Source organism: Triplophysa rosa, linkage group LG16, assembly GCF_024868665.1.
Source record: "Triplophysa rosa linkage group LG16, Trosa_1v2, whole genome shotgun sequence".
Classification (NCBI taxonomy): Eukaryota; Metazoa; Chordata; class Actinopteri; order Cypriniformes; family Nemacheilidae; genus Triplophysa; species Triplophysa rosa.
This window is the reverse complement of record NC_079905.1, coordinates 5,345,374-5,368,486: the sequence shown is the minus strand read 5'-3', so window position 1 is coordinate 5,368,486 and position 23,113 is coordinate 5,345,374. Positions and strand designations below refer to the sequence as shown.

The 23,113-nt window shown below is 38.3% G+C and overlaps 1 protein-coding gene across 2 annotated transcripts; it reads left to right on the top strand.

Annotated features, from left to right (window-relative positions):
* Positions 1 to 2,560: 2,560 nt before the first annotated feature.
* Positions 2,561 to 22,904, top strand: arhgef1a (Rho guanine nucleotide exchange factor (GEF) 1a). Of its 2 annotated transcripts, XM_057353976.1 has the most exons (22): positions 2,561 to 2,841; positions 6,578 to 6,740; positions 10,436 to 10,503; positions 11,671 to 11,734; positions 11,820 to 11,949; positions 12,528 to 12,637; positions 12,731 to 12,874; positions 13,080 to 13,330; positions 13,644 to 13,769; positions 14,918 to 15,035; positions 15,267 to 15,515; positions 15,911 to 15,987; positions 16,084 to 16,259; positions 16,380 to 16,447; positions 17,033 to 17,221; positions 17,447 to 17,545; positions 17,660 to 17,709; positions 18,476 to 18,517; positions 18,632 to 18,682; positions 18,773 to 19,072; positions 19,812 to 19,992; positions 20,870 to 22,886. In XM_057353976.1, exons 1-22 carry the CDS (start codon positions 2,779 to 2,781, stop codon positions 20,938 to 20,940), a joined length of 2,790 nt encoding a protein of 929 aa, XP_057209959.1. In that variant the 5' UTR covers positions 2,561 to 2,778; the 3' UTR covers positions 20,941 to 22,886. The 2 variants fall into 2 exon arrangements, with proteins under 2 accessions (XP_057209959.1, XP_057209960.1); XM_057353977.1 differs by lacking the exons at positions 2,561 to 2,841; positions 6,578 to 6,740 and adding an exon at positions 8,724 to 10,085 and having other exon boundaries at positions 20,870 to 22,904.
* The last annotated feature ends 209 nt before the right edge of the window (positions 22,905 to 23,113 follow it).

Sequence of the window (23,113 nt, the reverse complement as noted above, 5' to 3'; positions counted from 1 at the left end):
AAATTATATGCTGGAAAAGTAAGCAAATGTATCCATTTGTTTTGTGTTTGATCTCTGGTGTGGTGTGTCTGTAAGAAATATTGAAATGCTATTTGAAAGATTTGAGATTTTTCTTTCTTACTTCAACCTTGATCTTTGTTCTAGATCACAGTTAAATTCATGTGGTTTAAAGTGTTAAAGATCATTAACGTGGGCAGCTCTATGCAATTCATTGTGAATTAACTCTGAATAACAAGATTAGACTCGCAGTCACTTGTTGAAGCAGCGCTGAATCTGAAGTGGCATCTCGCTCTCTTATCAGCACTTAGCATAGCTTGCACAAGCTGCTACTGTACCATCAGCGGTATATCTGAAAAAAGAGGCAGAGCTCCAATATTGAAGACAGAATATTCATCATTATTGATTGGGTCAGGAGCGCCGCGGGCTCTGAAATCTAACCGCTAATAAACTGTAGTCGGTCCAATGTGACGGATTTGTGATTACCAACATTAGGAAGAATGGTTGTGCTCATGAAATTAAAGAAATCGTGAGTAAGAGGGAGAGAGAGAAAGAGGGAGAGAGAGAGAACAAGTGTTGAAACATTTGTGTGTCAGTCCGCCTACAGAGCAATCTGTCCTTCCTAGGAGAGAGAGAGAGAGAGAGAGAGAGAGAGAGAGAGAGAGAGAGAGAGAGAGAGAGAGAGAGAGGAGGAGAAGAAGAGAGAGAGAACAGAGAGGAGAGAGAGAGAGAGAGAGGACAGAGAACCGAAGACAGAGACAGAGACAGAAGAACACAGGACAGAGAGAGAGAGAGAGAGAGAGAGAGAGAGAGAGAGAGAGAGAGAGAGCGCTGGTGGATTTTGTGGAGTGTGATCTCATATGGATGGATTTAGTTGACCCATTGCTAAGCTCCGCCCCCTTTAGTTACTGTATAGTTCTTGTAAAATAGATCATAATGTTGGCAACACCAAGGTCATGGGTTTGAATCCAAAAATCTTTATCTTTTTTGTTATAAGACATGTTTTTGAAAAATATCTGTAAAACTCTGTATATTTAGACAAACACTTGACTACAAATTTGTTAGACAGCAACAGGTGCTAAAGCAGGATTGGTCAGTATTGTTTTTAGGGCGGGGCTTAGAAAAGGGCTATCAATTAGGTTTTGCATGTATTTGCTCTACGGTATTTGTGGCTTTAAATTCATACTTTTTCACAATCTCCACTTTACTAACTTATTTCGCAAATGTAAATGGCATTGCAGCACCGAGAGACCAAATTGTGCAGTCTAGGATTAAATGAACACTGTTTGACAAGAGCATTGAATGACTAGCTGCAAAGTATTTTACTTGCATTTAAAAATGTGGAAATAAACAAACCATCCCATAATTCATTCCAAGCCTAAGTACACTGTTGGCATGGTGACGGATGTGACCAAGGCAGGAAAATAATCTCCCCTCCCAAAAGAATCGTCCACCATTTTCTGCCTCGCCGGTGCACAGAGGTGTTTTTGCTGAGGTGTGTGTGGAGCAGTGTGCTTTAGTGCAGTTCTGTAGTGCAGTGCTATTAAAATAATGCAGCAGAGCTACCCACCCATAACCAAATGTAGCTATGAAATTTTGCTTTGCACATTAAATGAATTCTGATCCTGATGCCTACAGTTATGTCTTATACTCATTTAAAACATTGTCAATGATCACTCATCTCATTTTACAGGGGGATTTTTTGACTGTTTGGTCACACCACAAGGTTTCCTAATATTAGTCGTAGTTCCTTTAAGAGAATGCAGCCATCTCTGAGAAATGCTGAGGTGTTAGTACTTAAAGCTGATGTCATTGCTTAAGATTTTAAAGGCGGTTTGAGATTCCATGAACAAATACGCCGTTGTTTCACCAGTACCACCATTACATCATGACAGATGTTGGCATATGGTTGTCCTCTGACCAGACAGGCTTTTCCATCACATGCTTAGTTGTCTGCGACCTGTGTGCAGTGCAGCATTTATTAGTAGTTTGCATGGACTAAACACGGCAGGGATAATCAAAATAAACGTGTTTCAACCATCTAAATATTGTCGCTTTACACAGTGTTTTGTCATTTTTATTGTCAATGCCTTACAAATCATACTTATAATGTTTTAATGATGGTGGAGACTATTGCAAAGGTAAAATAAAATATAACTATGACTGTATGGTTATTCTTTATTTAAAAATTGATAGAAACCATCACAGAAATTGTAATGGATATAATGGTTACAATGGGAGTTGTTTTGGTTTTAATGGAAACTAATAGTCTCTGTGGGTCTCTACTGGTAATGTGTGTGATTTTCATTGGTGGAAACCAAAAGAACACCACTGGAATAGGGCCCACAACTCACTACATTTTGTAATGGTTTATGGTTATAAACCGCTCATGTTTCATACTGGTATTTTAAATGGAAACCATTAGAATGTGTATAGTTTTTTCAGCAGGGAGAGACACTCATGAAGTTATGGCCATCTAAACAGCACAGGATTAAAGTGAAAGAGTTTTCATGAAGGTAGGCGCGGTTTGGATACAGTGCAGTGATCTCTGTTTCCTGGACGAAAGCAGCAAGCACCGTGAAGGGGAGGAGAGAGAGCGCGAGCGAGCGCATTTCTCTAAAAGTTACCGCACGCGCTGTACAGTAAATACCTCCTGCTTATTAAAAACGCTGCTATTATAAATGCACGGGGACTTGTGTCTAGATTACTGGGATATATGTGTGTGGTTTGGCTTTAGGAGGATTCGTTTTATGTTGTTGTAAAGTCGATTAAAAAAGCGTAATGTCTCGCGTAGCGGATCTATCGAAACTTCGCCAGGAGAGGACGAGGGAGATCAATCAAAGGGTAAGATCTTGAGTAATCGCCTTTTAGGTGTTTTATCAGACTTGATATTGGCACATTGTCGACATCGTTACATATCGTTACATTACATATATTTTCACCTCCGTGATAGTTGGTGAACACGCGCGCTGCTGTTGTAGCCAGATGCGCATAACGGGTGCGCGTGCTGCTTATATTCAGACTTTATCATAAATATTGAATTTGGTGTTAAAAAACTACGGGTTAACATTACTTTGTTTTGCTTTTTACGTATATTACTTTAAACAATGATCCTAGGCAGTCTTTTGAAATACAACTTCCTCTAAACAGTACGTGTAAAAAACAGGTTGTTTTTTGATGGGTAAATGGGACATTCTACCAGAAACGTAGGGGCCTGACACTTTAGCTCGTCCTCCTAAAAAAACATACAAAAACAAGCTTAAAATCATACAATTCAATGACAGACTCACCCTTGATCAGTGTCAGCTTCACCTCAGTCAAATAATGTCATTTCCTCGGAGTCAAACCAAAGGCTTATTGCACACACTTTATGTTGAGTTTTATGTAAACATGACAGGACTGACCAAAAACATGGGGACAGTTGTAAAATAGTATGTATTTGTAGAATTTATGTACTGTATAATTTCATGTTTTTAATCAATTGATGTGAATGATAACAACTTCAACTTGCGATTGATGGAGTTTTTTTTTCTAAATAACAATGTTTAGCATAACAAAACTATGAAAGCTGTAGGTCCAATTTGACTAAGGACAAGGACAGGATTTGTGATTTTCAAAAGTGTTTTAATAAAGAAAAAATATCTGAGAACCTAATGAATGACATATTCCTTTACAGAACAACTCACAGAAAACAAACATTAGTCAGTCAGACATTTTTTTTTGATGAAATACTTTTTTGATGAAATATATTATAACAGTTCAAGGACAGATAATGTACGTTTCTGGTAGAATGTCACAAATTACTATAATTATTTACACTGTCACAATACTGTTGTCCTTGAAATTTGGTAAAAAACAAATGAACTAAATGTTAATGCAGTTGTTTTGTTTTGGTAGTTTGAAAAATACTTTCCCTTACCAAAATTATCCATGGGTTTTTTGCAGTAACTATAGTTTAACTATGGCATTTGTAGGTAAACCATAGTAACCACAAATGCACAGTTATCTCACCGTAGTAACCATAGTTTAACCATGTAAACTATAGTACAGATGATCATCAATCCACCAAATTAAACATGGTTATTCCACTTTTACTATAATAAAACCATGGTTAATTTTCCCAAGGATTCCTTTACACGAGTATTATGTCTTTTATGATGTGTGAGTAGTTGTTTTTGGCACTGAATGCTCACTTTTTGTCCAATTATCAGCGAGTATGAGTTTTAGTTGTGTAGGTGTTACTGAGTGGGAATGTTGAACAACAGATTGTGAGTGTGTTCATGTGTGTGCATAGAGAAAGATTCAAGAGAGAGCCAAAAGCGAGGTTGCCATAGAAATAACACTCACTTAATGCATCAATACCAGGTACAGGTCCGGATTGACTCATCTCCTCTTTTGCAACTCGCCATGTTTAACATTCATGTCAAAAGTTTTAAAGCAGTCATATTCGCATCTTGTTGGTCTAGCAAGCATCTTGTTTTGTCACTGCCTCTCATCTGTATTGTAAAACATATAAAAGCATCTACAAATTATTTGATAAGTCTACGTAAAAGTGTGTTCATAACTCATACACAGTAAAATCGCCAATGTAAAAAAGGTCAAATTAACTCTCACAGTGTATATCTAATCCACACTTGGAGAGTGTGGATTATATATACACTGTGAGTGTTAATTTGACCTTTTTTAACAATGTGGATTATATATACACTGTGAGTGTTAATTTGACTTTTTTTAACAATGTGGATTATATATACACTGTGAGTGTTAATTTGACCTTTTTTAACACTGGCGATTTTACTGTGAAAAGATGACAGTGGTAGGAATGCCCAGGTGTCTGTTTGAGGTATTATGGTGTGTTGAGGTATTATGGCGTGTTGACTTAAAAACACAGAACCAGATGTTTACGACTTCCTTCATTGGTGTACTAGTCATTCTGAGTAGATGATTATGAAAATATCTACTTTCAAACATCCCTTTTGCATCACTCTTGTTAGACTAAAGCACATACAAATGTTGTCATCACATTTGTCATAATTAGCTTTTTCCCAGCGACCCGGTTCGCAGTGGACGTCTCTTTTAAAGCGGTCATGACTCCCTATTGGCCCATCATATCCAGGCCACATGGCCACAGCAGGCCAAACTAAATATGGATTTTTTTCGAATTGGAGCGCCAACGTTAAATCCTGTCAATCTGAGCCCCTTTCCTTTTGACTAGAGGTGACATTGAACCTCAAGACAAGCTCATTGAACCCAGACAACAAATCATGCTTTTGTAGAGATACTTCAACTTTCAAGTAACCTCTGAGCATTTTAGTTTTGCGTGCACACACTTATATTAGCATGACGTTATTATTATAAACGCAGGCTTGGCTATGTTGGCCACTGTTAGTTGCATAAAGTGTCTCCTGTGGTTTGTAATCTAGTTCCTGAGAGTTTGCGCTTAAAGTGACAGTCTTAAATAAACGCATCTACGCATGCCCCACCCCAGCCACACAGCTCTTTCTCATATTTGGCAAGAACTACCGTGACTTCCCAAATTTGAGGAGATGATCTCATACACCCTACGTGAAGAATGCACGGGGCATCAGGGAAGGTCTGCGTTTGAGCAAGAACTAGGCCAATTTGGTTCTGTTAATTTGATTGCAGCATCCTGCAGATTTTGTTGGATTAATACATCATTTTTTGTTGCTTACTTCAAACACATGTCAGTGTTCCTATGGCAACCTTTACCCATGCCTAGTGCAGATTAGAAAGAGGAAGTGCTCGCTCATTATTTCCTGCTCTGCATGTCAACAGACCTGCACATATTCTGAACAAACGATCACAAAACTGAACCTAGCATCCTCCAAGATTGTTTCTTATCTTATCTTTGTATCTTATAATACAAAGATATTACGTTTCGGATTCATTGTGAGAATTGTCGTGCGCTTTGTTACTGTTTGTCTAGACTTGTATTTTTAACTTGTGCGTCGCCCACTGTTTAAAGAGAATTCAACATCATTACATTAAAGAGGAAGGTCAGTCAGGGCAGAGAGGAGCTTAACATGAAATTGCTGACTAGCATATTAACCAAAACCAACTTCTAGAACATTGAGTGACTGGCATGAGCTGGCACGATATTTTATAGTGCTGTTTAGATAGGGTTCATAGCTCATTTTGATTATCTAAAGGCTAAAGGTCCAGTTTAACAGATCCAATGAAAACCAGTTTATATGCATGAATGTTTTGAATCTGAAAAACAGACCTTCTAGTTTTCAGTTTGGTCATTGTGCTTTCTTCCAAAACAGTTTTACAGGACTCTTCCCTGTTAGGTCTGTTTCCCTGTTCTTGAACTCTGTACCAGTGTGGCAAATGTAACGATTACACAATAGGACCTGGAGTGCAATAGTGTCATTGTTGTCTGTTTGTGCAATTGCGCACAATTGAGTTTTGTCAATTGTTGAATATGCTAAAATCTGTTTAGCATAAACAATTTTTTTTGCTATGCGAGTAGAATGGTTTTAGTTTGGAGATGATTTGCACAAACGTGTCTTTTACAATGCTCTGGGTGATTGATATGCTTTATTCTTTTTTTGATTAGAACAAGGAGAAGGAACGCATGAGGGAGAGAGAAAGAGAAGCGAGGGAGAGAGAGGCACGCTACAGTAACGGCCACCTCTTCAACTCTCTGACTGTGTCTGGAACAACGCTCTGCTCGGCCTGCAACAAGAGCATCACGGCTAAAGAGGCCCTCAGCTGTCCCAGTGAGACACACACACACACACACCTGACTCTTTAGCTCAAACATGCTTTCAAATCCACGTTCCACACTCACATATCCGCTTTTACTGTCTATTGTTGATTGTCTTAGATTATTTAAATACAGGTTGTAAATACTATTACTTTTTCATTTTCGTTTTGTGAATGACACAAAAGTTTTTAAAACTACGGTAGATTTTCATAATTTCTGAAGTAACTCTAAAACTCCAAAACTGTTCGGGATGATGTGGGTGGTTGACAGCGCACTCTTATTTAGCTACAGTGGCATCTGAATGCTTAAATTTACTCTTTAATGCCACAGTTTCAGTCTTTTGGTTTTAGTACGAACAGTGCAGGACTGGTTGTGATCTGATGTTTCATTTTTGGGACCAGGGCTTTAAACAAATCCTTAAGTCCGATGACCCTCAGTCGTCTGTGAGTAAGGTTCACATCACTATTCTTGTATATTGTTTTCTCAAGTCCTCTGTTCACGAAAACCCCCAAAATAAACATTCCCGACGAATGCCTGGGAGGAGCGTGTTTTTAGAATCCAGCCAATCGCAATACAGATGCTATAAAAACAGACACTTACCTCATTCCTACCGATTATTTTTCCGGCTGTCTTCCCCCAACCCAACTCCCACACCTTCTGTCCATGTTTGTCTTCAGGAGGTGGAACTTTTAGCACAAGAGGCCATTTTTACATTACATGATCGCTGCTGGTTTTAGAGGCCAGAGTCTTGATATGGAAAATTCTGGAAAGTACTGTGACGGAGAGTATGTGAAATATTTTTAGTGGCTGGTGAACCGCAGCATGCCAGGATAACACACACACACACACACACACACACACACACACACACACACACACGCACGCACGCACGCACACACACACACACACACACACACACACACACACATCTTGTAGCTGGAGGTCTGGACAGTTTTCTTCCTGCAGAGACAGAGCTGTAATTGCAAAAATGTTTTAACACACAGATGATAGTGAACAATACACACACGCACATTGCCTGCTTATGCACATATACAATAGTGGCTAAAAGTGATGTCTGGTGAGCATATTTGTACAGTATTTTTATTTTAAATATGGGATGTATGCTACAAAATGGTCAAAAACTAATATTTTAAGGTAATTATTATACAAAATCATTTGTAAAAAAAGCAAACTAAAGTGATTCAAGGAATATGGGTTTTATTGAAATATACAAAAAAGCATATAAAAACAAAAAGCTCACAGGAAATCAAGCATGCACTGACTAAAATTGTATCACTTTTTTATATTTGGTAGATCCAGTCTTGGTGTTGACTACAGCAGTTATTTTTCTGCGCCATGACCCATGAAGCTTTGTGCGTGTATTGTTTTATTGCCAAGACTCCTTAAATTCCTCTTAAAGCTAAGCTTCCGTTTAGCACAACTACACAACATGCATAGAATTGTTTTAAATTCATCTTTAAAAATATATTTGGATAAAGAGCAATAACTGGAATTTTCCACAGTTGGACATCCTTTTTGGCCACTAATGTATGTGTGCTTATAGGATAAAATGCACACAAGACATGTTTAACAAGCATCATTACTCATTTTTACAGGAATGTTCTAGGTTAAATGCATCAAGCTGGTGATTATCACAGAGAATATTTCCTTATTAGACCGTTTACTCCGAGGGTTTAAAGGAACAGTTCACCCAAAAATGAAAATTCTGTCTTCATTTACTCACCCTCAAGTTGTTCCAAATCTGTATACATTTCTTTGTTCTGATGAACACAGAGAAAGATATTTGGAAAAATGCTTGTAACCAAACAGTTCTTGGCCAATATTGGCTACCATAGTTGTAAAATGCTTTATTTATTTATATACTGTATATATAAATAGATATTTTGAAGAATGTACATTTACATTTAGTCATTTAGCAGCCGCTTTTATCCAAAGCGACGTACAAAGTAGGGGAAAACAAACGAAGCAATTAGTGCAACAAAAGAACAACAATGTATAGGTGTAGTAAAAACTCTCAGTGAGCATATCACAGTATATGAAGCTAAGATTTTTATTTTTTTCGGGGGGGATAGGAAAATAGAAAAGAATTAGAAGACTGTACTAATGGGTCAGATGTTGATGAAAGAGATGTGTTCATAGCCGATTCTTAAAGACAGCTACAGAATCCACTGATCTTATGGCAAGATGTAGGAAAACAAACCGTTCTTTTCTTGCGTCCTTGCCTATATCCTAGTTGTATTTTATCACACTATTTTCATGTTAACACATACATGCCTTTTAAAACTAAACTTTCAACTTTAAATAGTTTTCTGTGTAAATCAACATTATGGCACAAATGCTGTTAATACTGCCTTCAAACCTGAAACCCAAAGCACATTTACATATATAAACTTGCACCCGTTCTTACGCCCTTTCCTGTTTTTACTGTTCGTTTAGCTCATCTCACATTTCTTGTTCTCTCTTTTGCTATTGTTATAAACTTCCCTATTTTGCCATCGAGATCAGATTTTAGCATCCAGACAGAACAAATGGCTCACGGATGCTCGTCGCTCAGTGTTCAGTTGCTCTGGTCTGGGCTCTGGTATTGATTGCACTTGTGTGGGAGACGGAACACGTAGTTCCTCCAGCAACAGGGTGAGCAAGGGGCATCTGAACCAAGCACCTTTGAGTAGGTGGACTGTTTCTAGATCAGATATTACACTAGTGGCTTAGAATTACTCAAACCATGAGTGAGTGTATAAAGATACTGTACGAATGCTGGTTAAATGGGTTGTGGACGTCATTTCATGTTGACTTATCTCTATTGTTTCGACTAGATTTCCTGTCACACACATTCATTTCTTCATGTGTAGAAAAATATAGAAAAAATACAGTATGTAGTTTCACAAACTGTGTTTAGATTTCCCATTGTTTGTGATCACAGTCAGATGACAACCTTGTTTTTTAATATTCCTCCTAAGTAATTTTACCAGCAAAATGAAATTGATGCTCGAGCAAAACATAACCGATTTTCCTCGGGGGCGTTTTATCTTTCTGATTCACACTTACAGTACATACGAACGGCCAGTGTCGCTCATTGTGTGATTATTTAGGCTGGTGTAGGTGTGTTGTGGGGGGAGCGGGGCAGGGAAACCCCGCCGGTGCCCCGTCCCTCTTCCTTCCCAAACACCCTCAAAACAGGAAGCAAAGCCGTTCTGAAACAATAGGGGTCCAGAGACAAAAGCATACGCTATATCAAAACCACCAGCGGCTAGTAGCATGTGGTCAAAAGAGCTTAAAAGCACAGACTGTAACACAGACATGGACAGAGGTCAAGAGAAAGACAAGGAAAAAACAGGTATTGTGTATTTGAAATTTGCTCGGGTGTTATTTACTTTGATACTTTGATAGGCAAAAGATCTCAGGAACGTATATCAGAGCAATTTTGAATCATGTCGGTCCTAACGGAGAGAAAGAGACCACAACCAGATGACAGTGATCGTAATTTTGTAAAGTTTAACTTCATTTCAGAAATGTGATATTGTGAAAATTATATTTAACAAACTTCCTTCTAAATTTGTTTGTGAAACGATCACATTTATCACTAGATCATGAAGGGAGTGGACAGCCTCCAGACTAACGTCTCTTTATTTGTAATAATATAGGAGATGAAATAACAGTGTTTCATCTTTGTCTTCTGCTTTTCAGCCTGTAATGTCACCATCCACAATCGCTGCAGGGACACGTTACCAAACTGTGTCAAAATGAAACAAAAGGTGGGTGACGCATGCTGAACCACTGACATATAGAGCCCTTTAGCGCTGACGTCACGTTTACGTCACGAGATTCGAAACCGAAGGCGGCCAATACAAACCATCACAGATTCGGCTACATAAGGAGTTTCAAATATCATCTTGTTGTGCTGTTGAGTGCCACAATCGACAGAACACAGTCTCCAATTTGATATTTTCACACATACCTGCTGCCATTGCCAGACAAAAACACTGACGACAGCTGTAGTTGAACACAATAAAACGAGCGGACTGAACAGAAACGATCATCATGCTCGCATTAATGCACTTAAGATAAAAAAAAAAACGACTGTCTTGTTGGTGATGATTTGGGTATGTGTCTAAAACTATCTCACGTACGCCCACCTAATAAAAAACTGGGTAACACAAGTTAGGTTGATTTTTCACGTAGCGTTAACTTTTGAACGCATCTAGGCTAGCTAACTTTGTTAGTTATACAACTAGCAGTTAACTATCGGCCAGAAACTAAACATAAGGAAACTGTTTGTCAGCTCTTTTTCTTTAGTTGTCACAAGTGCATTAGTATAAAGGGAGAGGGAACAGTGAGAAGGCTCATGTTATGTGTCAGGTTTGTGTTCAAGTAAATGCATTTAAAGACGTTTGCCACTGTTAGTACACGCAGACATCTATAGATCTATACGCTCTCAGTTTCTCTTTACTATACACGCTTGGTTTCTCTGTCTGGTAGGTGTAGATGTCAGGCCTCTTAACTGGAGTTAATCGTGTCAGTTCGTCCCAGGATCCATTGAGTGAGCATGTACAGGTCGGCCAGGTTCCTTGCGTTAAAGTTTACTTTTTCAAAAACAATCGCGGTCCTAGACAGAGTGACCTTACATGTTCAAATTTAATCTGATTTTTTTCTAGTCTTTGTCAAAAAGCAAGAAAACAAAACATGCTACCTAGCATTAGTAATGTGGTCAGGGGGATCTTTCTGCCTCCACCTAAGCTCCACCCACAAAAACGTGTCACAATGTTTACTAACAGAAAAGGCGTCTATAGACACTAATTGTAATCCATGATATGATGTAGAAGTGGAAATGTAGCTAAAATATGTCAGTGTCCTTGTTGTGGTTTATGAAAATGACGTGTTTGGTATGACATGAGCTACTTTGTCTGTATCTTTTACAATAGCAACAGAAACTGGCGCTGATGAGGAACAGTTCGGCCTATCAGAGCGTGACACTGAGGAACAAATGTGAGAGTTTGTTTAGGAATTAAAAGTAACTTCTCTAAACGAGTTGAAATGTCATTGTCTAATCTGTATTTCTGTGTTTTTGAAGCCAATTTAAAAGAAAGACCCAGCTCGGCCATCTACCCTTCAGACAGTCTTCGACAATCATTGCTCGGCTCTCGTCGAGGGCGATCTTCTCTCTTACTTTCCAAAAGCGTCTCCACTAATAACATTGCCGGGTGAGTCGTGGGTCATTCTCTGGGTTTATAAATGTTTTCTGAAGCAAATTGATTTATTCAATGATTGGGTTTGGAAAAAATCACCTAAACTTTTTCCTAAAACTATAAAACAGTCAGACATGTATTCATGAAAGAGCCAAGCTATCGCTCGCATCATACAAGAATATTGTAAAGCTCACATGAATTTTCATTTTCGGGTGAACTTTTCCTTTAACGTGCATCTTGTCCAATCAGATCTGAGGACCGGCACTAACTTTTCATCTTTGTCATTTTTATCTTTGTGTGTCTTTACGTTTGTGACTGTTGCAGTTTAATGTAAGCATTTTTCAATGTTATTTACTAGCCAGTGTGTTCGTCTTATTTTATTAGTATTTTAAATCTATTTTCATAAACATTTTCACTTATTCATGTTACATTTTATAATTTTTTCATATTCTGTTTCCATTGTGATTATGATACCTGCCTCTAATTGTTTTTGTTCTGTTATTTTTTGTGTCTGGTGCATGTGATTGTGCATGTTTGTACGCATGCGCATCATCTGTATTTGTGTGTGTGTGTGTTTGCGCATGCGCGTGCAGGACTCTGAGTGATGACTGTCCTCTGGGACTGCGCAGGATTTTGTCTCAATCCACAGACTCCCTCAACTTCAGGAGCAGAACCATGTCAATGGAGTCACTCAACGATGAGGGTGAGACACACACACAGGACAAACTCATGGTGTGTGAGAACTGCAGCTGTGCTAAACAAGTTTAATGGTATTAAACAAGCGTGATGTTTCTAGGAGAAGGATACTTCACCTCTCTGTTGGAAGAGATGGAGTGCGAGGGGTGGGAATTTGAGGCGGATTCCTGGAGCATGGCTGTAGACTCCGCCTACCTGCAGACGCACCGTAAAGATGTTATCAAGAGACAGGACGTCATTTACGGTTAGCAGGAGACCTGCAACACATTTCTCATGTCTGGGATCAAAAGCATGTGTATGATTGTAAATAGACCGTATAAAGCACTACTGATCTCTACATGTAAAAATAAACAACTGCCCTTTATTTCAAAGCGTACTTGTTCAACGTCATTTGACGCAAAGCCCAATTAAACTTTTAAGAATGGAAGTGAAATGCCCATCTGTTTCAGAGCTGATCCAGACGGAGATCCACCACGTCCGGACGCTTCGGATCATGGATGGGGTGTTCAGACGGGGCATGCTGGAGGAGGTTCAGTTGGAGCCAGGGGTCGTGCACGCGCTCTTCCCCTGTCTGGAGCGACTGCTGGCGCTGCACACGCACTTTCTAACACAGCTCCTCGCTCGACGCGCCCACAGCCTGCAACCTGACAGCACAAACAATTTCACCATTAACCAGATCAGTGATGTGCTCATGCAGCAGGTATGTGTCTGTGTTATTTCCTTGTTGAACAACATCCATCAACTACACCAGCATGAAAATGTCTGTTTGAAATGATGAAAGTTGTTCCATTGAGCAGGATTGCATGCATTTGCTTTAGCTACGTTTAAAATGTCACATATAAACATGCACATTTAATAAGGAAAACCATGATGTCACGTCTCACACTTAAAGGTCAACGGAAAGTCAGAAAAATGCTAAATTGAAGTCATTCTCTCCGTGTCTTTCAGAGTGGGTGTTTGAAAGCATTCAGGTTTGAAAGAACAAACACTCACTGCGTTCGTATGTGAGTCAGTTCTCAGGTCAATGTGCCGACGAAATGCTGAAGGCCTACGCCGAATTCTGCAGTCGTCACACGAAGGCCGTCAAACTCTACAAAGAGATTCTGGCTAGGGACAAGAGACTCCAGCTCTTCATACGGGTAAGATGACGGCAAAGACACAATTAGCCTCTGCATAAGCGCTGCAGCGGAGATTTGGATGAGGCTCCACCTGACCCGTGTGTTACTAGTGGGAGGACAGAACGATATTGAGTGATGAATGACAGCGGGTGGGTGCGCTAATGGCCTCACCGCCTGCTAACGTTCGTGGACGTGTGAGTCATCAGATTTACAGGTGTCTCTGCTGTGCTCGGCTCCTGATTTATATTCATTTGGGAGCACGGTTGCAAGAAAATGTGTGTTAACTCTTGGATTTACCTGGATTGGGAATAGTTCACAGTGCTACGCTTTTAATAATCATTTATAAGTTGAGCTGTTGCGTGCGATTTTATGAGAAATGTCAGTTTGATGCCATCTGACTTAAGCCCACATAAAGGTAAAAACATAAAGTAAACTGCAGTTTTAGGTTTCAAACAGAGATGGCGATAGAGGCAAAAGTTACCGATTGCAGCTTTAATGTAAAAGCAAATTGAAGTCACAAGTCGGATCATTCAGATGAGATTACAAGTTTGTCAGACCCGCCCACTTCTATAAAAACACCCACTTTGATGTTGCTATTCACAGAAATGTTCCTAAACGATCCAAAACCAATGCCAAAGTCACTTCGGGTAAACATGTCCGCCAAATGCATAAATGTGACAAAAAAGTGTCACCTGATGTGAAGTATGTCTTCAACAAACATAACCTGAGCGTATCTGAGCTATTCATTTTATTCGTTTAACTCTGTTCTCTTTATGTAGATATGTCACTTTTACTGTAGGAATTTGTTGGAGAAACATCAGAGACTAAATGGATGCTTATGTGAAACTTATCTTAAATCTCTTAAGCTCTGTATGAGCAAAAATGTTCTTTGGGTGAAAAAAGGCAGAAATTCTTTGTACTTAAAGGCGGGGTGTCCGATTTCTCTTAGCCGTTGTTGATGTTCAAATCACCAACACAAACACACCCCTACCCCCATCTGTCGCTTTAGTCAGCGCTCGGCTCGGCTAATGTCCGTCCTGTGCATTGTGCACCTTACTGCTGATTGGCTACAATTTTGTTTTGGTACTCGGCCCGACTCAGTTGTCTAAAGCGTAATTCGGAAATCGCTTACCCCGCCTTTAACAGTTCATTTGTGTTTGTTATGTCAGAGGGTGGGCCGGGGGCCTCTGCTCCGGCGTCACGGATTCCAAGAGTGCATCCTGCTGGTTACCCAACGCATCACTAAATACCCCGTCCTGTTGCAGCGTATCTATGACAACACCAAAGGTGAGACGAAGAGAAAGTCACGTAAATGTCAATATAATGTATTCACACAGAATGACGCTAGCAATGCTAAGGTCGTGGGTTCGATTCCCAAGAACACAAAAAAATGCACTGCATATCGCTTTGGATAAATACGTGTACAATGGACGAAGTGAAAATTTGAAAGGTTGCACTTATTAAAAGCAACATTTATTTCAATGAATTTGTTTATGGGTTGTGTGTGTGTGTTTGCAGACAATCCCGAGGAAGCTGCAGGCCTCTCTCAGACGCTTTTTCACATACGTGAGCTGCTCAGCTCTGTGGATCATCAGGTGATGGAGCTGGAAAGAACACATCGGTTACAGGAGATCCGTTCCAGGGTCGACCCTCAAGCCGAGGCCAAACTCCGCTCCGGGGCTTTGTTCAGACCGGCCGAACTGCTCCGCAGGCAGCTGATCCACGAGGGCACGCTGCTCTGGAAAACCCCCAGCTCTCGACTCAAAGGTGCACTGCTGAGTTTCTGAGAAAACACAGAGACGGTCAACACGTCTGGGAATGATATGATCATTTCAATTCTGTTTATTTTGTCCTGTAAGATAAATCATTCTTCGTCAACACAAAGGTCTTAGTTATAGACTGTTTCAGTGGCAACAACATAAACAAATGTTTATTAATTAATTAAATATACAACAAAATATGAATATAAATTAAATATAAAATAAATTGTTATATTACAACCAAACACAGACCGGAAGTAAACTTCAGGCCAGGCACATGCATCCGATGAAACCGTCTATAGTCTAATCTAGATATCATATATATAGACAGAGAAGTTGGCTGACATGTAGCATACTTGTGTTTATGGACTTGTATTAATGTACACTTTTTTTCTGTGTTAGATGTTCAGGTTCTGCTGATGACTGACATTCTAGTTTTCTTGCAAGAGAAAGATCAAAGGTTCATCTTTGCCAGTTTGGTAAGTAAAAACTTCAATATTTCTTCCTACATTATTGATGCTTTTAGTTAGGTTTTTTGTTGTTGTCTTCACAGTTGTGATTCTCTTTTGCTGTAGGATAAGTCGGCTGTAGTCTCCTTACAAAATCTATTGGTCAGAAACATAGCCAATCAGGAGCGAGGTTTGTTCCTGATCAGCAGCGAGTCCAGCCCACCTGAGATGTACGAGCTGTACGCCGCATCTAAAGATGATAGAAACACCTGGATGCGGTTTATACAGCAAACCATCAGCAGGTACATGCACATATCATATAAACTATACTTATATAGTTTAACGTATATTTAATACCATCATTTATAGTTAAATGTATTAAAAAATACATTCTAATGCTCATTGTGATCATTTTGTGACAGCTGTCCGTCAAGAGAAGAGTTCCCGTTAATAGAAACAGAAGACAAGGCACTTCTGCGAAGACTGAAAGGTTTGTTTCAAAGTACACACAATCTCAAACTCGCACGCATTCACATTTGATATGTTGCTTGAATGCAGTGTTGGGTAAGTTACTCTCAAAAAGTAATTAATTACTAGTTACTAATTACATATTCAATAGTGTAATTAGATTACTGTACAAATTACTCTCTCCAAAAAGTATTTAGTTACTTATTACTAATTACTTTCTATATATCAACCTTGATTAGTTAAGTGATTCAAGGATAGGCATGAAAGGGATCTTTTAATTCATTCAAATAAATAATATTAAACTTCATAAAGTACTCTTATTAACTGACCAAAGTGTTACAAATGTGAGAATTATACATTAAAACACAGATTTTAAAGTTAGACTGAATTTTGTTGTCAATTCCACTATTACACACACATATATTACACAAAGTATTTAGTTTAATTACATCAAAAGTAACTGTAATTAAATTACAGAAAAAAATAAGAGTAATCCCTTACTTTACTTTTTCAAGGGGAAAGTAATTAAATTACAGTAACTAATTACTTAGTAACTAGTTACACACAACACTGCTTGAATGTCTCTGGTTTGTTTTCATTTGTTCAGCTGATATCCAGCAGAAGGACAGGGAGGTCTTAGAGCTTCTTCAGGAGCGGGTGACACTGTTTTCTGACATGGCAGAGGTCATGGGAGGTTACGAGGTCACATTGCAGCACTGTTCCAGAAACCTCTTCAGAGCCGAGTCTTCGCAAGCCCCTCACGGAGAACAGCTGCTCACTCAGGCCATAACCGAAGGTGAAAATTTGAGTCGTGATAGATCATCAAAATACCTTTGGAGAATAGTTTGGCATTAAGAGGTTAATAGAGATGCCTTCCTGTCGTGCATATATTTCAGGCATTTTATACTTGGCGTCCTGGCTTTAACCAAATATTCACTGACTGTTTAAAGTGAAATCTACAAAGCTCATGCTCAGATTTGTAATAATGTTTTACTGTCATGATGTGCTGTTCTCTCTACAGTGGACAGGTTGACAGACCTGCTGTTAGGATCCGGTTTTGAGGTTCCTCTGCCCTGTGGTTCCAACGGTCACCAATACCACACCGGAGCGCTAGTAATCAGTGCGTGTCACAAACAGACACATACTGCACATTAGTGCGTGAATGATCTTTCCTGTCTCTGATTGGCAAAATATGACAATATATCTGACCAATGTGCTTCCGTCTTTCTTCTAGATGGACAAGAGGTGTTGGTCAATGGCTCTCAGGAGAACCAGTCTGCTCAGGTACACTTCTGTTTTATTAGAAACTGTGTGACCCAGTCTGTTGAAAATATAACCTTGATCTCTGTAACGTTGACTGAGTAAAGCTATGTCAAAGATTGAAATCATAGTGAAATGAATGATTGGAATCAAACTTTGATAATAATTTCACAGACTGGGTCGCATACTGCCCTGATTAATTTCAGAGGGTTAAACAAATAGTTTAGTTCATGTGATTTACAGGTGAGAGGTGTGATATTTCTAAATCGGGAAATTCCTATAGGCCTGCAATGTCATATATCAGGAGTCATAAATAGTGACCAGAATATAATTTGACATGGTAGGGTCTTTTGATCGCCCACAACCACCTAGCAACAATATACAACTCAAAAAGGCACAGTAAAATAAGCTTATATATTCTTTCTGTAGACTCTGTTAATGTAATGATGATGTATTCTGCCTCTCTGCCACCCACATCTACCTGCGTCACGTATTCCTCATACATTTTGATACATTTTAATAATTATGTACAACACGATTCTGTTTTATGTAATCCTGAAAAAAAATTAGTCATTTTGCAAACCCATCTGAAACTCGCCGGTTTCCATAGCAACTTGAACCTACCAAAAACTCCACATCACGACTCTACATCGCTGTTGCTCAAAGCTGCGCCTCATCTCCCCTTTCAATGACACATAACAAACTGTAATATTCAGCGTTTGTGCTGACAAAAGGAACTTGTTCAATGAATGTGCTCGTGTGAATAATGATAAACTGTGTTTCGCTGCAGGATGGGAACGGGAATCAAATGGCCGACAAAACACCCAGTGAGGTAATGCCATTCAGTGCAGGAAAAAACTTCATCTGTGCTGGCAAAGAGCCTGTTTTAGATGTTATAAGGAAGTAGACTGAATATATATTGATGTATCTGTATTTTGTGTTTCAGGAGGTATCACAGAGGATGGTTAATCTCAGTGCACAGCTACACGCTCTGCAGGTCTGTGCACAGCAAAATACATTTGTCATTCATTTCTATACAAACGCAGATGTGATATAAATGTTAAATAAAAATAAATTGCTCTTCTAGGGTGTGGTCATACGACAGGACTCCATCTTAGAGCTGTGCCTACGGGATAGCCCCGTGTCTCCAGCCACCACAGGAGCCCGACCGGTTCGCTCCCTGTCCCGGGATGGAGGTGACGTGGGTGAGCTCACCCTGCTGCAACGGCAGCACAGTCTTCTGCAGGAGGAGCTTGTACGCCTCAGGGGAGCCGAAGGCAAACTCAGGGACAGCGAGAGAGCAAGAGGTCAACTGGAGAAACAACTCAAGGATTTTAAGAACAATAGCGCCACTCCGGTGGACGGTGCTGGAACTACAGGCTCACAGGTGAGTTTATGTTGACCTTGTAAAATTAGTTTTTACTTAAAATTGTATGATATTATTATGATTGTTTATTTTGGAGGATGAAAACTGGTTGTGCAAAAGAATATTTAAAAATATGAACTTCAAGTCAAAAGTTTAGGATTCCTTACCCAATCTAATTTTAAAATAATAGTAAAATCAGATGTAAATAAATAAGGATCGTATTATAATCATTGATGTATGAATAAATAAAAATTAATAAATGAAAACATCACATTAGGGATGTAAAAATTTTTCACATTTTTTTTACAAAATGAGTTGAGAGAAATTAGAAATGAACAACTGCCCTTTAATTATTTCTCAAATGTGGCACATTTCTTTGTAAAATAAAAATATATTTTATGTCAAATAACAAAACTGCAATTTTAAAACAATTTCCAAATCAAATAAAAAAAGAAATAAAACAAAAATCTCTTTAATATAAACAAACTAAGACTATGTCTGTGCTTTTTCTAACTTTTCTAAGAAATATCAGCATTTACCAAGTTTGCTGTAAACACAGCGGCCCCTGCTGTTTGAAACATTTATTGCGATTCGTTTAACATCTCAACCGACTTGAAAAGTCACATATTATAATAGATTTTTAACCAGCTCACTGTGAATCATTACATCACATTGATGATCTTAAATAAATCGTGTTATATTTTAAGCATCTTCTAAGTTGCTTGTTAAAACCTTCAAATCGTTTTTACCTCCTTTCAAGGCTCCATCAGCTCGTAGAGAGAGTGATACCGACCCCAACACTGACACCCCATTGGCCAGTCAGGAATCAATGGACCAATCGGACGGCTTGCAAGAATGCAGTGACGTGGAAGTGGATGTGATATCCGATGATGACGACGAAGTGGATTCGAGAGTGTCTCCTTGTTCAGATAGTCCTAGAGGTCAGTACATTCAGAAACTTCAGAACCAGCATTTCAAGAGCTATTCTTTTTTTGCCTGATGATATTTATATATATAATATATAAAACAAGCCACATGATTTGAGGTATCTTTCATGTTCATATCAGTTGCATGATAAAGTTTAACATTTAGGAATAGTGTTTAAGTTGCAGTGTATGAAATGAAATAATCATTATAAGATATGAGATAATAGATTTATTACACCTAGTGTTGGCAAGCTCATTCTCACAGATGGTTATGTTTTGGAATGAGATTCGATAACATAGATTTGTGAGGTGTTTGCCAGCACCGCATCATGAAATTTGCTCTGGTTTTTTATATGAAACGATTACATATTTGTCAGAGAAATGGTGTAGATACGCTTCTCTCAAAACTGCATCAACTTTGATCCTTTCTGACGCTAAAAGCAGCCTACACACATGCTTATACAACCCATTCTCTCTCACACACACATAAACACACATGCATGTTGAATTTAGCACATTAGGCATTCCACACCCACACAAAGGAACACAAACCTTTTCACACACACACATTCACAGCCGTGAGAACTCCCGAGACCAAATAAAAATAAATTGTATTTACTTATAAATGTGGATGATTATGTGTGTGTCAAAGGCGGACAACAGGAATAAATTGCAGGATAAACATCTCTGTGTAAACACCACCCAGTGAGCACTCTTAACATTTACAGCCTCTTTGTGACAGACGGCTTGACTTAAGCACCTAAAATGTTTTCTAGTATAGAAATTTCTGCACGGGGTACGACCTCCACCAAAATCCATTTATCGTTCTCAGTTACATTTATTTTCATTTCTGTTTTCATTCATTTCTTTTTCTCTTCTTCATCTTCTCCAGATTTACAAGACATTCCTGAGGAAAGCGAGACCCCCGCGGATCCCCGGGGACCCTGCGTCTCACACTGCTAATATTTTTCATTTCTCAATAAGACTGGCCTGCTGTCTGAAGGAACGGACTCTTAACTGAGCAAATCTTCCTCCTAACAAGAGAAAATACATGATATTTAGTTTATAAAACTAATCATTTCATTATACACGTACAGTATTTAGTTTTATCCTGTATTATTGCTTATAGCTTCTGTGTGGATGTTTATGGCGTGTTCATTTTCAACATGCCTTCTCTTTGGAATCCCATCATATGGCTTTTGACTTCCATGGACCTGTGAGGTTATGCCAAAGCGCCGTGATTTGGAGATCATGCACATAATGGGACTTTGCACTTGAGCGGAATAAAACGGTTGTCTTACAACTCTTAAAGTATCTAGATCAACCAAACGTAACTGTTTTAGGACCCAGCTCTCAAGGGTACCATTCAGAATTGATACGTACTGTATGTGAGACACTTGTGTGCTTCGAACCGATGTATTTACGCTGTATATCGGTATAGATTTATATATGTACATATATATGCACAGTAAAAAATAATTGTTGTTTTTTGTTGTTTCAACAAAAAAAGTTACCTGGTTGCCTTAAATAAAAAAATTCAACTTAATTCAGCTTAAATATATTAGTAACTCAATGAATTTAATGCAAACTGGTTGTGTTGACAAATATTTTTAAGTTGAATTAGCTCAAAATTTTAAGGCAATCGTGTAACTTTTTTTTTTTGCGTTTTTTTAAGTCAATTTTTACAGTGTGCTGGAGCACGCAATGGCAGAATAGATCTTTTTTTCTATAAAAGTAAAACATTTTAGTTTGTGAGAGGTCATTGTGAGGAAATGTTCTTTTCTTGTGTTGTGCTTTATTTTAAATGTATTTATTTTCCTTTATATTGGATGGAGACATTTTTTGAGAGTTTAACAGAAGGAAGCCATAACTTGAATAGCAACGTTTATCCTAAGACCAAATCAACTGGCTCTCTACTCTGAATATGGACATTTTTTATGACCATGTGAGGACAGTTTTTCACAGAACTTAGGGCTCTTTTATGATGGAATTATATTGCAACTGAAAGCAATATATAGAAATATATTTGCATCTAAAGCAAAGAACTTATTTAACCCTGGAAGGTTTTTTTTGCAAGCCACAGTGTGTTTATAGAGAACACTTTGTAAATATGTGATGATTTATTGACTGAATTGTATCACATCCCAAAATTATGTGTCTTACTACGATTTTGTTGATTCTTTCATTTTGGTTTGGAATGTTTTAGCAATTACTTGACTTTGTGCCAAAATTTGCTCGGCTGAATATTGCTATAATATTTTATGCTTTTGTTTTAGGCAGTTCATTTCAGGAAACAAAATCATCAAAGATATTATTGTAGGATGATCAGTAGAACAAAACATAGGATTTATCACATTAAAATGTTTGTATAGAAAATGAAAGAGATTTACAAAGTGGATATAGAATGCTGTTATGAGTTTAAGAATTAAAAGTGTTCATATACAACATTGTGGGGCTGTGGCTATATTATCCTTTATAAATATTTATTTTATAATAATGTGTGATCTAAGAGATGAATTTCACATTTCCCCCCAGATTGTTGTAATAGCTGCTAATAGTTGGAAACAGTGCCAAACAAACCTGTTAACTTGTAATTAGTTTTGCAGAGTGCTGAAAGTGTTTTTTACATACAGAAAGAGAGCGTATTAAATGTTTAATTAAAAGCATTGTGCTTTAAACACAACACAGAACTCAAAACTCAGTGTGACCACGTGTTGTCTACATGTGTCATTTTAATGGCATTTGTGTTTCTTAAATTTACAATTCCAGATCTTCCTGGCTACCAACTAATGCATAAGACAATGTCAGCCAACAGACTGATATTAATAGCTTGGTGGCAAAGCATAGCTGGCATTCACACACACACACACACACACATATTGTACCTCATCCATCACTTCTCTCTTTTAAAACAAATGTGTGTAGAATAAATGTTTTTAAACAGAACCAAGGAGGTATTGATGGAAAAAAATCATTATAGTCTGACATAACTATGCATTTGCATTGTGTGTACAATATCAACATATTAACATAAAACATTGTTTTTCCTTATTTGAATTCATGCATTCTTTAATAAATAATCTAAATTAGAATCTAATTAAATCTAAATACATATTCAATGTTCAATTGTTCTTAA